The 15,571-nt window shown below is 39.8% G+C and overlaps 1 protein-coding gene across 3 annotated transcripts; it reads left to right on the plus strand.

The window, feature by feature from the left end:
- Positions 1-5,253: 5,253 nt before the first annotated feature.
- Positions 5,254-12,560, plus strand: CMTR2 (cap methyltransferase 2). Of its 3 annotated transcripts, none has more exons than XM_066243161.1 (2): positions 5,254-6,962; positions 9,032-12,560. In XM_066243161.1, the coding sequence occupies exon 2, from the start codon at positions 9,051-9,053 to the stop codon at positions 11,346-11,348; it is 2,298 nt and encodes a 765-aa protein (XP_066099258.1). In that variant the 5' UTR covers positions 5,254-6,962; positions 9,032-9,050; the 3' UTR covers positions 11,349-12,560. The 3 variants fall into 3 exon arrangements, with proteins under 3 accessions (XP_066099258.1, XP_066099259.1, XP_066099260.1); XM_066243162.1 differs by having other exon boundaries at positions 5,254-6,918; XM_066243163.1 differs by having other exon boundaries at positions 5,254-6,472.
- The last annotated feature ends 3,011 nt before the right edge of the window (positions 12,561-15,571 follow it).

The following is a 15,571-nucleotide window of genomic DNA, read 5'->3' on the forward strand; positions in this document are numbered from 1 at the left end:
TTATGGTATTCCCTTTTTATAACATTGGGGTTTTTTTTGATAGCTTAAGGTGATGCTTCAGAATTTTAATGAGAACGCAATTTAAAGATCCAGTGAAGGCCTAGCCTGTGGTGGCGCAGTGGATAGAGCATTGACTTGGAATGCTAAGGTCACCAGTTCAAAACCCTGGGCTTACCTGGTCAAGGCACATGTGAGAAGCAAATACTACTAGTGGATGCTTCCCGCTCCTCCCCCCACACTTATTCTCTCTCTTCTCTCTCTAAACTCGATAAACAAAAATTTAAAAAAATGAAGATTATCATGAGGGAAACTGAAAGAATTATTTACCAGGTTTATAACCTTCATTAACTGCTGGAATTTCAACATGAGTGTTTTCTTAGTTTCCTGCATTTAAAGAATGGTGTATTCTATGTGACAAGAATAGAGTAAGTAGAACTCTATGTGACAAAAAATAGGAAAAATGTAAGATTGTGTAATAGTCAAAACCAAGCCTGATGGTGTTCACTAAATCAGGTAAATGGATAAGTGAGCCATGAGAACATTTGCTTGGTCTCCAGCAAGTCCGATGCTCATCACTTAAAGCTCATTCAGAGGCCCTGCTTCCTTCATTAGTGGGAAATACCAGATACACGTATGTATGTAGGTATTTAGTTTTTAATTAAAAGAGATTCCATTCTTGACTTTTATTTAAATTTCCCCCCAATATTTTATTTAAATTTTCAACAGAGGAAAGCTGAATTACATAGCAAATAGCCAAATGCTCACCACCTGGATTCTATAATCGTGAACATTTTGTGATTACTTAATTATTGATCCATTCCCCTATCCATCCATCAGTGTATTTTATGTATGATGCACTTCGAAGTAAGGTGCAGAGGTCAGTGTACTTCTAAACACTTCAGCATGCTTATGGTTAGGCAGAGTTCAATATTTGTTTAGGGTTCTTTTCTTTTTTTTTTTTTTTTTTTTTTGCATTTTTCCAAAGTGAGAAGCTCGGGGGGAGGCAGACAGACCCCCACATGTGTCTGACTAGGATCCACCCAGCATGCCCACCCCGGGGGTGATGTTCCGCCCATCTGGGGCGTTGCTCTGCTGCAACTAGAGCCATTCTAGCTCCTGAGGCGGAGGCTATGGAGCCATCCTCAGAGCCAGGACCAACTTTGCTCCAATGGAGCCTTGGCTGCGGGAGGTGAAGAGAGAGATAGAGAGGAAGGAGAAAGGGAAGGGTGGAGAAGTAGATGGGCGCTTCTCCTGTGTGCCCTGTCGGGAATTGAACCTGGGACTTCCACACGCTGGGCTGACGCTCTTCTGCTGAGCCATCTGGCCAGGGCTAGGGTTTTTTTTTTTGTATTTTTCTGAAGCTGGAAACGGGGAGAGACAGTCAGACAGACTCCCGCATGCGCCCACCGGGATCCACCCGGCACGCCCACCAGGGGGCGATGCTCTGCCCCTCCGGGGCGTTGCTCTGCTGCGACCAGAGCCACTCTAGCACCTGGGGCAGAGGCCAAGGAGCCATCCCCAGCGCCTGGGCCATCTTTGCTCCAATGGAGCCTTGGCTGCGGGAGGGGAAGAGAGAGACAGAGAGGAAGGGGGGTGGTGGAGAAGCAAATGGGCGCTTTTCCTATGTGCCCTGGTCGGGAATCGAACCCGGGTCCCCCGCACGCCAGGCCGACGCTCTACTGCTGAGCCAACCGGCCAGGGCCTAGGGTTCTTTTTTTTTTTTTTTTTTTTTTTTTTTTAGGGTTTTTTTTTTTAAAGTAAAATTTATTTTTAGTGCAATGCTCAAATCTTAATTATATCATTTGATGAGTTTTGATATGTGCACAGATCTCTTCACCTGTCAAGATATTAACATTTCTATCACCCACAAAAACTCCCTCGGGGTTTTTGGGACTACAGTTTGTACACTGTCATCTCACAGAATCTGTCTGAGGATGTAATTAGAGACTCAGCAAGTTGATTGGTGATAAATGACCACAGAAGTTTAGTTTCTGTTTGCTTTGACAGAGAAAAAACCACCACTGAGGAGCAGGTTGTTTTAATTTCTGTATGCTACTTATGTTCTCATTGTCATGCGAGTTCGGTGTAAAGAACATTCAGGAACTGGAAAGAATAATTGTAGCTAAGTTCCTTCAGATAATAAATGTTTGTTAAAATATAATATATACTGTAAGTGAAAGTTGATACTAAATGCATTCACATTTCAACTTTTTAAACTTTCACTACTAATTTTATTCATTACATTTCATCTTTTCCAAAAAGTTTGCAGCAATTAGGACTAAATGAAACATCTTTTTTTTTTCCCTTAAATTACTGGCCTATTATAAGTATTTCTGGCGATAAAGATGGATGATAAAGTTGTTTTTAAATTACTGGAGGCAATGTCTAGGAATTCTCTGCAGAACAGATTGGCCTTGGAGTCAGGTTGACATAGAGCCAAACCTTGATTCTGGTGCTTACTGATTACATGATCCTCAGCAAATTGGTTAATCACTTCCACCCTTGATTTCTCTGTTTATAAAGTGGGTATGTTATATGACTCTACCTTATGGAGTTGTTGAGAGGATTAAATGAAAAAAAAAAGCAATTTTTAGTGCTTAGCACATACTATGTACTCAAAAAATGTTAATGTTGTGATTATTTTAGTAAAAAGACTGGCTCACTATAAGTTTTGTTATTTGGAATATTCCATTTATAAACCTCAGGAAATATAGTGATTGTGTTTAGGAGATCACATATTCTTCATCTAGTCTGTAGTCCCACTGAAGAACAATATCCACAGATTTTCATTTTTACTTACCATTTATTAAAAACCATGTAAAAAGCACCCAACTCCCACCAATAGCTAAAATGAAAAAGGTTCACAACACCAAAAGTTGGCAAGGACATGAAGCCACCAGAATTCTGCAGGTTGTCCTCAAATTCCTTCAGCTTAAATTAGCCAATATGCCAAGCCACCATGATTTGGGGTAGCGTGTTCCGAACCCTGTCATTTTTCATCCATGTTGTTGTATATATCTCTAGTTTGTTCCTTTTTATTGCTAAGTAGTACAGAGGTGTGTTGCAGAATCGAGCATCTGAAACCTGTATAATTAATTATGTTAATGTCAGTCTACAAATTCAATAAAAAAAGAGAAGGAAATCTCTCTCTCTCTCTCTCTCTCTCACACACACACACACACACACACACACACACACCCACCCCGTCCTTCTACTTGAAGATGGAAGGGCTCCAAGAGGAATCTGAAGGAGCACGCCCTGCAAGTTTCCCCCGTGTGCCCCTCTTAGCTCATAGCCGTTTGTCACATTTTCCCACTAATCAAACCTAGTATAAAAACACTAAGGTTGAAACGCTTCTTCAGGTCATTTCCTTGTGAAGGCTCTCATGTCATATAAAATATATTAGTAAATTTATATGCTTTTCTCTTCTCAATCTACCTTTTAAAAAAATTATATAGAGGAAAGGGGAGAGAGAGAGAGACAGAGATTAACTTGTTGTTCCACATAGTTGTGCATCCATTGATTGCTTCTCCTACGTGCCTTGACCCAGGATGGCGCTGGTGGCCTTGACACTCTGGGTAAACACTCTATTCACTGCATCACTACTCTTCAGGCAGTCAATCTCTCTTGTTACAGTCTCAGTTGAGAACCTAGAAGGGTAGGAGGAAAAAAAAAATTCCCCTTCCCTGCAATATAAATATATATATTGACACTGAGTGGAAAGCAGCTGGAAACATATTCTTAAACTGTAATGATAAAATTTATATAAAATTCAGCCTGATCAGTGGTGGTGCAGTAGATAAAGCATCCACCTGGGATGCTGAGGTCCCAAGTTTGAAACCCCGAGGTCACTGGCTTGATCACGGGCTCATCCAACTTGAGTGCAGGCTTGCCATCTTGAGTGCAGGTTCACTGGCTTGAGCCCCAAGGTTGCTGGCTTGAAGCCCAAGGTCACTGCTTGAGCAAGAGGTCACTGGCTCAGCTGGAGCCCCCAGTCAAGGACATATGAGAAGCAATCGATGAACAACTGAAGTGCTGCGACTGTGAGTTGATAGTTCACTTCTCTCTTTCTCTCCCCCCACCAAAATAATTATTATATGAAATTCTAGAATAGGCAAAACAAAACTCTGGTGACAGAAAACAGATCAGTGATTGCTTCTTATGGGAGGAAGATTGATTGGGAAGGGACTCAAAGGACCTTTCTGAAATATTTAATATGTGTTTGGCAAAAGTGGTTGCCTAGTACACTTAAGATCTGAACATTTGACTACATAAATTACACCTCAAAAGAATTGGGGGAAAATAGGGCAACGAACCAGTCAGTTTGGAAGATCTTGAAAGATCTTTTTCTTCCAATCAGCTTCCAATTGCTTGCTCTTTGTACTCCCCAACACTAACATCTTCAGTCTTTTTCCTTTTAGCCAGTGTAATGTATAATTGGATCTCATTATAGGTTTAGTTTATATTCCCCAAAGACTAATGAAGTTGAACATCTTTTCATATTTTATCGCCTTTTGGATCTCATCTTTTTGAAGTGTTCCAGTTTGTTTCCCACTAGGAAAATTTTCATTTCTTGTAGTAGTTTTTTTCACTTGTAGGAGTTGTATATTCTGGAAATAAGTCTTTTGTCATACATATGTACATTACTGTAAATATCTTTTCCCACTCGAGGTTGCCTTTCACTCTCAATGTTGTATTATCATGCACAAACATTTTTAATCTTAATATAGTTCAATTCATATTTTCCCCTTATTAGTGCATTTTATTTCCTATTATAAACTTGTTGCTTACCTCAAGGTCATAAAGATGTTTTCTTCTAAAAGAATTATTGTTTGACTTTTAAAATATAAATTGGCAATCCAAGTGAACTGTAGTTTTGTTTATAATGTGAGTTCAAATAAAGTCTTTTCCATGTGCATTTCCAAATGAACTAGCACCATTTTTTGAAAAGACATTTTTTTCCCTTCATAGATGCATGGCCCAGAAAACTTGTGAAAAAATGTTTACATATTTAAATTTTATATAAAATGGTCCAAACTCTACACACAGTTGTATAGTCTCTTATTTTCATGTATTACTGTTACACATATAGCCTATTAATAGGTGCATAATATTCCATTATATGGATGCACTATAAAGAATTTAATTACCTTAAAGGAGACATTTAGAGTTTCCAATATTTAATTTTTAATTTTTTTTAGCGCATGCACACAATAGAGATTGATAAGGAGAGAGATGAGAAGCACCAACCCATAGTTGCCTCACGTTAGTTGTTCATTGATTGCTTCTCGTATGTGCCTTGATCATGTGGCTCCAGCCAAGCTAGTGACCCCTTGCTCAAGCCAGCGACCATGGTATCATGTTGATGATCCCACACTTAAGTCAGCAACCCTGTGCTCAAGCTGGTGAGCCTGTGCTCACACCCAGGTGGGCCTACCTCAGGGTTTGGAACCTAGGACTTGTGTCCTACCTAAGTCTACACGCTCTTCACTGCGCTACCACTGGTCGGGCACTAGGGTTTCCAATTTTTTATTGTTAGTAAGGTGCTGAAATAAACTTTTTTTCAAAATGAGTGCCATTTGTTCGTTTACTAAAGATAAATTGTTAGGAGTGGAGATTGCTCGGCTAACGTATTAGGCTGTTTTAAAGTTTGCCTTCTGTTAGGTTTATCTAAATTTTTAATACCACTCACAGTATATAAGTTCGTTTCTCCATATTCCAACCAACTGTGGCTATTATCGATTATTGAAAATCTTTGCTAAATTGGGTGAAAACATTGTTTTCATTTCCAATTTTTTTCCCCGTAGTAGGTTAAACACCTTTGTATATCCTTATTGACTATCTGTTTTGCTCTTTGGACCGCCTGTTCAAATCTTCGCCTATTTTATGAACGTTTTCGCCATTTTACCCGAGGTTTTTTTCTTACTCATTTCTAAACATATACACAAAGATCAACTATATGATAGTAGGGCTTCATTTGAAGATTAAAGTGTTTCAAACTGAAAGAAATAAAGAGCTATAAAAAATAACAGTATTATCTCGCAGTGTCCCAGTCTGTTTTTTTTAACTTCATATTGTATAAAGACACCAGTTTTAACTAAACTATCTTTTGCCGAACAGTTTCTTAAAAGTCTCAGGCGCCCAGAGCCAAGGTGGGCAGAGCCAGCGTGCAGGATAGCTTTGCCCCATCTTATTCCACAGCACCACCGAGGGGGCGGGACCAAAGGACGCTCTGTCTGCGCGCGCAGCTTTCGTTGCCATAGACGCTGTGCGGAGAGAAGCCGGCGCTTTCCAGCTCCTGTACCCCGCGGAAAGACAAAACCTGGCACCGAGGCGTCGGCCCTGCGAGAACCGCCGACGTGCGTAATGTTGGCGTGCGTCGTCATCCCGGTCTCGAGGCGCGTGCGCAGTATGTCTGTCAGGCTCCCGGGCCGCCGTCTCTGGCGTTCTGTGGCGGCTTTTTGGCCTGGAGGTGGGTTTCTGCTCCCGGTGTCGGGAAGGCGGGTTTGGGCTTCCGTCCCGGCCTTCCGGCGCGCCACCTCCCTGCTCTGCGGTGGGGGGTTGCGGTAGACATCCCCTCAGGAGCGGAAATGGAGAATGGCCCCCTCCAGTGAGGAGAGCGAGTGGAAGCGCCGCCTCCCCAGGCTCTGTGGGCCGGGCCGAGGTGGGCGTGAGCGAAGGGAATTCAGACCCAGGTTCCGAGTCCCGTCGTCCCTCGGTATTCCAGTGGGTGAGGCAGGGGCTGGGGCTGAGGCTCCTCCAGTTCCTCTTAGAGCTTGGGACTCACTTCCAACTGAAAGAAGATCTGGGGTCCCGTTGGCCCAAAGTGAAACGCTGGATCCACAGCAGCTTGTCACTGTTGCTGGCGGGAGGAATTGGCGGAAGCACTTGTAAAACTCCTTTGTGTTGATTGCAGAGGTAACAGCCGTTGATGAGATCCCGTGGGTCTATGAATTTTGCAGGTATTCCTTTCGTCTCTTTGGGCAGAGGGTACATGACTTCTAGTCGAGTTTGCAAAATAAGAATGGTAATACTGACCCTCCTAGCCGAATTATGATGCCACAAAGCTCAGTGGAGTGTTTAATGAAAGGGAAAGGGATAGAGGAACACATACTTTTCTTTATATTCTTCAAGCACAGGTCTTTTTTGTTTGTTTGTTTTTTGTCATGCATTGAAGTGCTGGAGTGAAGTTGAAAAGTTCATTATTATAACTCATTCAGAACATAATCAAAGGAGTGCCTTTTATGTTAGATAAGATATCCACTCTTTCTGGATAAATAACTTACTGAGTGCTTGCAGTGTACTAAGGCCCTGTTCCAACCTCGGGCTCATAAGTCAGTAAAGACACTGCTGAAAGAACAGTAAAAGTAGATGCTAATTAATAGATTACAGTGTTCTGGTTATTATTGCATTTACTGTAGCGCTAGCTCCCCTTTAGTTCCTATTTTAATCAACATTGGCTTTTGTGAGATAGTGATTGTCAATTTTTTCATGTTTAAGAAATTCAGATTCTTTTTTTTGAAAACGTGTAGAATGCATTGGATATACTAAATAAAGGCAGAACTCATGAACTTGATCATCTGTTGATTAACATTGTACTAACAAGTACAGCGGACCCCTGAAAAACACAGGGGTTAGGGTGCCAACCATGGTGTATGACTTTTGACTTCCCCAAAACTTAACTACTAATAGCCTATTGTAGGCTGAAGACCTTACTGATAACATTAGTTAATGCTTATCTTGTGTATTTTATGCACTATGTACTATATTTCTCCAATAAAGTAAGCTAGAGAAAAACTGTTAAAATCATAAAGAAGAGAATATACAATGATAGTATTTAGAGAAAACAAAATCTATGTATGAATGGACCTGTGCCGTTCAACCCAGCATTGAAGGGCCAACTGTATAATGTAATGTTCATGGCTCTGTCTGCTGGAATTTATTTTATTTTTTTGTATTTTTCTGAAGCTGGAAACGGGGAGAGACAGTCAGACTCCCGCATGCACCCGACCGGGATCCACCCGGCACGCCCACCAGGAACGCTCTGCCCACCAAGGGGCAATGCTCTGCCCCTCCGGGGCGTCGCTCTGCCACGACCAGAGCCACTCTAGCGCCTGGGGCAGAGGCCAAGGAGCCATCCCCAGCGCCCAGGCCATCTTTGCTCCAATGGAGCCTTGGCTGCGGGAGGGGAAGAGAGAGACAGAGAGGAAGGAGGGGGTGGGGGTGGAGAAGCAAATGGGCGCTTCTCCTATGTGCCCTGGCCGGGAATCGAACCCGGGTCCCCCGCACGCCAGGCCAACACTCTACCGCTGAACCAACCGGCCAGGGCCTCTGTCTGCTGGAATTTAGAACTTTCCAACGTTTTACCATTAAGCCATGCTTCTTTCTCTTATATATGTTTCCCTTTCTGCTGGACAGATGTTTTTGGTTTCTTTGGCACTGTTAGAACACAGAATGTAAGATGACTATTTGTAATTTGTATATTCAATAAGAATATTCTTCACTTTAAAATTCTCCTGTCAAACTGGGTTAAGTTTTAGTGGTAAATAGAGATGTTTTATAGTGTGAACATGAAGCTGTCTGACTGACCAGATGAGGCAGGAATTTGTAGTTCAGAGACATGGCAGGGTGAATTATAGGTCACCCTGTAGTTCACCCTGCTACTATGGTAATAGGAGCTGCTATTCACTGATGAATATTCTGGTATTTGCTTTGTATATGCTAGTATGTTTTGTCTTTCTCTAAAAAAATGATACCTCAAGTTTTCAAATAAGAAACCACGACTCAAAGATGTTAACTTATTTGCCTAGGGCCACTTACTGAGCTCTTAGTGGGAGAGCTGGAATTTGAGCCCAGGTCTATTGGATATCAAAGCCCCTATTTATTCTTTATTCCAGATTGCCTCATTTTATAATCATCTGTGTTGACGTTAGCCTTCCCATTGTATGTTGTTTGTCATCCGATTTGCTGTGGATGAGATTTCACTCACTAATAAATTTGATTCATTTAATTGTGTGTTTTCTTTTTCTAGATTTTAATTTAATTTGAAAATGAGTAAGTGCAGAAAGCCACCACTGAGTTCAAGTCCTGAGACATTTAGTCCAGATGTTGTTGCTGACATTTTTGAACTCTTTGCCAAGAACTTTTCTTACATCAAGCCGCTTAACGATGAGTGGCAGTTACCAGATCCCAGTGAGATTTTCACCTGTGACCACACGGAATTTAATGCATTTCGTGATTTGAAGAACTCCCTAAATGAAGTAAAAAACCTGCTGAGTGATAAGAAACTGGATGAATGGCATGAGCACACTGCTTTCACTAATAAAGCTGGAAAAATAATTTCTCATGTAAGAAAATCTGTGAACGCCGAACTTTGTACTCAAGCGTGGTGTAAGTTTCATGAAATTTTGTGCAGCTTTCCAATTATTCCACAGGAAGCTTTTCAGAATGGACAACTGAATTCTCTACACCTTTGTGAAGCTCCTGGAGCTTTTATAGCTAGTCTCAATCACTACTTAAAATCTCGTCCATTCCCTTGTGATTGGAATTGGGTGGCTAATACTCTAAATCCATACCATGAAGCAAATGACAATCTTATGATGATTATGGATGACAGACTTATTGCAAATACCTTGCATTGGTGGTACTTTGGTCCAGATAACACCGGTGATATTATGAGCTTGAAATACCTGACCGGACTTCAGAATTTCATAAGCAACATGGCCACTGTTCACTTGATCACTGCGGATGGGAGTTTTGATTGCCAAGGAAACCCAGGTGAACAAGAAGCTTTAGTCTCTTCTTTGCATTACTGTGAAGTAGTCACTGCTCTGACAACTCTAGGAAATGGTGGCTCTTTTGTTCTGAAGATGTTTACTTTGTTTGAACATTGTTCCATAAACTTGATGTACCTGCTAAACTGTTCCTTTGACCAAGTCTATGTTTTCAAACCTGCTACAAGCAAGGCAGGAAACTCAGAAGTCTATGTGATATGTCTCCATTATAAGGGGAGAGAGGTTATCCATCCTCTGTTATCTAAGATGGTACTGCATTTTGGGACTGAAATGACCAGGAAAGCTCTCTTTCCCCATCATGTGATTCCTGAATCTTTTCTTAAAAGACATGAAGAGTGTTGTGTGTTCTTTTATAAATACCAGCAAGAGACTATTTCTGAGAACATTCGTCTGTTTCAGTGTATGGGAAAAGGGGAAAAAGCAAGGCTGAATAATTTAAGGGACTATGCTGTTCATTATTTCATGCAAAAGTTGGAATTGAAGCCTCTTTCCAGAAATAATTGGCTAGTAAAGAAATCTAATATTGGTTGTAGTACAAATACAAAATGGTTTGGGCAGAGGAACAGATATTTTAAAACCTATAATGAGAGAAAAATGCTAGAAACCCTTTCATGGAAAGATAAGGTGGTCAAGGGATACTTTAATAGTTGGGCTGAGGAACATACTGCATATCATCCTGGACAAAGTTCTCTTTTAGAAGGGACAGCTTCCAATCTTGAGTATCACTTATGGTATGTTTTAGAGGGAAAGAAACTGCCAAAAGTAAAGTGTTCTCCTTTTTGCGATGGTGACATTTTAAAGGCTCTTAATGAAGCAATTGAAAAGTCATTAGGAGGAGCCTTGAGTTTGGTTTCCAAGTTTAGGCTAAAACAGCAGAATTATTGTTCTTGTCATGTTTTTTCTGAAGAACTGATATTTTCTGAGCTGTTTAGCCTTATCAAGTGCCTTCAGGATGAGCAGGTTGTGCAACTCAGCAACCAAATAAAGTGCCTGCTTGTGGGTTTTCCGACTCTTCCTGATATCAAAATGTGTGTACCTTTGGAAGTTCAGCTCCTTCAATCAGCTGAACTCTTGGCTTATACCTGTTCATTGCTTCATGATGGAGACCCAGCTTACCAGCATTTATTTTTGGACTGCCTTCTACATTCATTACAGGAGCTTAGCACAGGCGATGTTATGATTTTGCCTGTGCTTTCTTGTTTTACTAGGTTTATGGCTGGTTTGATGTTTGTTCTCCATAGCTGTTTTAGACTCATCACATTTTCTTGTCCCACGTCCTCCGAGCCCCTGAAGACCTGTGCAGTCCTGCTGTGTGTTGGTTACCAGGACCTTCCAAATCCAGTTTTCCAGTATCTGCAGAATGTGAATGAATTGTTGAGTTCTTTGCTTAGCTCTAATGCACCCCAGCAAGTTTTACAGTTTGTGCCAATGGAAGTGCTCCTTAAGGGGACACTACTTGACTTTTTGTGGGATATGAATGCTGCCATTGCTAAAAGGCATTTGCATTTGATTATTCAAGGTGAGAGAGAGGAAATCAGCAGCCTTCAGTTATGAAATTGAACTTGTCTTTCTGAGATTTAACATAATAGCTTCTTACAATTTCCATTGTTATTTCACTCATTTGCTGTTAATTTAAAACCTTTCATTTGGGGGAAGGCCAACTTTTGCATCATTTAAAGGCTTTTTATTTTTGGAAAACCATCAGCTGGTTCCCATGTCTAGGATATATATATATCCACAGGCATAGAGTTTTCCTTGTGGAATCTGTGAGTGATGATATTCAGCCTCAGACATGATATGTGTGTATGTGCTGGGGTGGACACACCCATGTTTCTTGCATATGCAGTATAGTTAGTCTTACTTATCTGCTTAAGATTTATACCTGTGTGCCTTCATTCAGATTTTTTTTCAGCTGATTTCCTCTTGATGGCTAATGCTGTTAATGAATTGATAGAGGACTTTCATGATAGGAATTGAGTCACTCCTGAGCCACACTGATTTCCTTTAACATTGCCCATGTCATTTATGGATTTGGGGAATACATCTTGTCAGATTTCTTGATATTTGCCATACATTACCATTGTCCAAATTTATTTTTATGATTTGAATGAAGTTGCTGTGCTGTTTGATGAATATTTTACTAACCACAACCATCTAACTAAAAAGGATATCAGGGTAGCTTCAAACCAAAGATCATTTTTAAAACAATGTAAAATCATTGTGTCTAAAAATTCCTGTTTCATGAAAAGCCTCATTTAGCAATGGTGTAGTAATTTTTAACTGCCAGGAAATTAAATGTCAACTAAAAGATAATTTAAAATTGCAAAATAATGTTTATGGTTTCATATTGGGAACACATAAATGTGATAAATATAGTGAATACTGAATAAGAATTTTAATGGTTTCATAATGATGGTTCAGTATTTAACATTTTTTTAGTCTTTGCAATCTCTTTTTTTGGTATGAAAGCACTATCAAAAGCTTAACTGTGAGATGGTTCTTTTGTCAATTATGTTTTGATTTCTTTGAATTATATATATTTGACTGTAATAGCTTTTCTGGCAAACTAGTAAGCAAATCTTCCTACTTTGAAATTCCACAAACTGGAGAATATTTATATTACACGTGCATTTTAGACATTTTTGTTAGTTATATGAAATATAGATATGTTCTCTGATGTATTTGGTTGATAAATATTAATCTGAATTTTTTTCATGTTCTTTGCTATTTTGAGTTCCATTAGAGATTCATGAATAAAGTCATTAGCAGAGAGATTTTTGTGTTCGTCTTTTTTAAAGGGAATCATGGGGGAAGTTAAAAATATAACTTGGAAACATTTTTTTTAAGGAAGGTTTGAATGAGAGTTAATGTTCCTTCATTTCCTCTGATTTGTATTCATTAAAATTTAGTCCTTAATATTGTAATATTTATGGAAGCTCTACTTTGGGAAAGAAATTGAATCCTTAAGGGAGAGCGGGAAGGCAGTAGATTTAGTTCTTGTCAGGGAGGGTGTGGATGCCTGGAAGTAGATTTCTAGAGGAAATGGTGATTTTCTTCTGGTGACCTTATGGAAGTAGTTCCAGTTGTGTAATGACAGAAAATTGGTTACCAAGAGAGAATACCACTCTTGGAAAACCATTTTGCACTTAGCATTCTTTATGCTTTGGTTGGTTTGGTACAATGGAATGACACAATTTACTTTTACTTATTTTAAGCATTTGTTTAGAATGAAGTTGAAAGCCTAGGTCCAGGTTCTGGTATTAAAACTTTTTATTAAACCTCTTAAATAAATACTGAATGCTTAGGTGTTTTTTTTTTTTTTTAGTGTTGTTTTTTTTTTATTAATTTTAATGGGTTGACATTGATAAATCAGGGTACATATGTTCAGAGAAAACATCTCCAGGTTATTCTGACATTTGATTATGCTGCATTCCCATCACCCAAAGTCCAAATGTCTTCCGTCACCTTCTAACTGGTTTTCTTCGTGCCCCTCCCCTCCCCTCCCCCAACCCCCTCCTTCTCCTCCCCCGCTCCCCGTAACCACCACACTCTTGTCCATGTCTCTGAGTCTCATTTTTATGTCCCACCTATGTATGGAGTCATATAGTTCTTATTTTTTTCTGATTTACTTATTTAGCTCAATATAATGTTATCAAGGTCCATCCATGTTGTTGTAAATCAGCGGTTCTCAACCTGGGGGTCACGACCCCAGTGGGGTCGCCTAAAGCCATCGGAAAATACATAATGCATATCAGGTATTTACATTCCAAATCATAACTGTAGCAAAATTACAGTTATGAAGTAGCCACCAAAATTATTTTTTGGTTTGGGGTCACCGCAACATGAGGAACTGTATTGTGGGGTCACAGCATTAGAAAGGTTGAGAACCACTGTTGTAAATGATCCGATGTCATCATTTCTTATGGCTGAGTAGTATTCCATAGTATATATGTACCAAAGCTTTTTAATCCACTTGTCCACTGATGGACACTTGGGCTGTTTCCAGATCTTCGCTATTGTGAACAATGCTGCCATAAACATGGGGGGGTGTTTCTTCTTTTCAAACAGTGCTATGGTGTTCTTGGGTTATATTCCTAAAAGTGGGATAGCTGGATCAAAAGGCAGTTCGATTTTTAATTTTTTGAGGAATCTCCATACTGTTTTCCACAGAGGCTGCACCAGTCTGCATTCCCACCAGCAGTGCAGGAGGGTTCCCTTTTCTCCACATCCTCGCCAGCACTTATTCTGTGTTGTTTTGTTGAGGAGCGCCGTTCTGACTGGTGTGAGGTGATATCTCATTGTGGTTTTAATTTGCATTTCTCTAATGATTAGTGATGTTGAGCACTTTTTCATATGCCTATTGGCCATCTGCATGTCCTCTTTGGAGAAGTATCTATTTCTTTTTTTTTAAATTAATTTTAATGCAGTGACATTGATAAGTCAGGGTACATATGTTCAGAGAAAACATCTCCAGATTATTTTGACATTTGATTATGTTGCATACCCCTCACCCAAAGTTAAATTGTCTTCCATCACCTTCTATCTGGTTTTCTTCGTGCCTCTCCCCTCCCCCCCTTCCTCGCCTCCTCCCCACCCCCCACTCCCCCACTTGTTACCATCACATTCTTGTCCATGTCTCTGAGTCTCATTTCTATGTCCCATCTATGTATGGATTCATATAGTTCTTAGTTTTTTCTGATTTACTTATTTCACTCCGTATAATGTTATCAAGGTCCATCCATGTTATTGTAAATGATCCGATGTCATCATTTCTTATGGCTGAGTAGTATTCCATAGTATATATGTACCAATATACTTAGGTTTTTAATGCTAACCATTTTAGGAATATATAATATACTGGTGTATCCTAGAATGTATTTTGGTTTTCAACCGGCTTTTGGAATCAGTTGCTGTTCATCTGATTTATAGACTCAAATTTGCTTTAAAGGTGAGATATGACTTGAGGAAGAACCAAATTGAACTGAATATAGATGACAGGTACCAGTGATTTATGGGAATTTTTCTTTGAGGAACGGGAGAAAAAAATGCTTTCCAAAAAATGAATGAAAAAGTAGAAAATGCTAAGTTTGTGATGGTTCATATAGTTTTAGCAAGGCATTCACAGCTCTTTAAAAAAATTTTTTTTTGTGTGTATATTTTGAGATTTTTAATTGTGTTGATTTTGGAGAAGAGTTTGTAAAAGCCAGGAAGTTTAAACTTCATGAATGTGTTTCTTAAAAAACTTAGGTGAGCCTGACCGGTGGTAGTGCAGTGAATTGAGTATTGGCCTGGGAGTCTGAGGGCCCCTGGTTCGAAATACCAAGGTTGCCCGCTAGAATGTGGGCTCGTTGGCTTCAGTGAGGCTTGCCAGCTTAAGTGTGGGGTCTGCAGCTTGAGTGTGGGATCATCGACATGATCCCAAGGTCGCTGGCTTGAGCCCAAGATTGCTTGCTTGAGTAAGGGGTCACTGGCTGCCTTAACACCCCACCTCTCATCTAGGCACGTATGAGAAGCAATCGAATAACTAAAGTGAAGCAGCCACGAGTTGATGTTTCTCAGCTCCCTCCTTCCTCCTCTCTCTCCCTTCCTGTTTTTCTAAAAAACAAACTTAGATGAGAACGCTCTTTTCAATTTAATTTCTTTAATTTTAATTTTTGTCCCTTCTAAAAAACTGTCAGTTTTATATTTCATTGGGGGTTTTTATGTATTTTTCTAATGTTACTTAAATATTTGAATGTGTTAAAAATCTTTTCTGAAATAAATTTAAAACCCAAATG

Source organism: Saccopteryx bilineata, chromosome 9, assembly GCF_036850765.1.
Source record: "Saccopteryx bilineata isolate mSacBil1 chromosome 9, mSacBil1_pri_phased_curated, whole genome shotgun sequence".
Lineage (NCBI taxonomy): Eukaryota > Metazoa > Chordata > Mammalia > Chiroptera > Emballonuridae > Saccopteryx > Saccopteryx bilineata.

Bases quoted from the DNA above. Each gene is read 5' to 3' on its own strand.
- CMTR2 (XM_066243161.1), top strand. From the start codon at position 9,051: ATGAGTAAGTGCAGAAAGCCACCACTGAGTTCAAGTCCTGAGACATTT.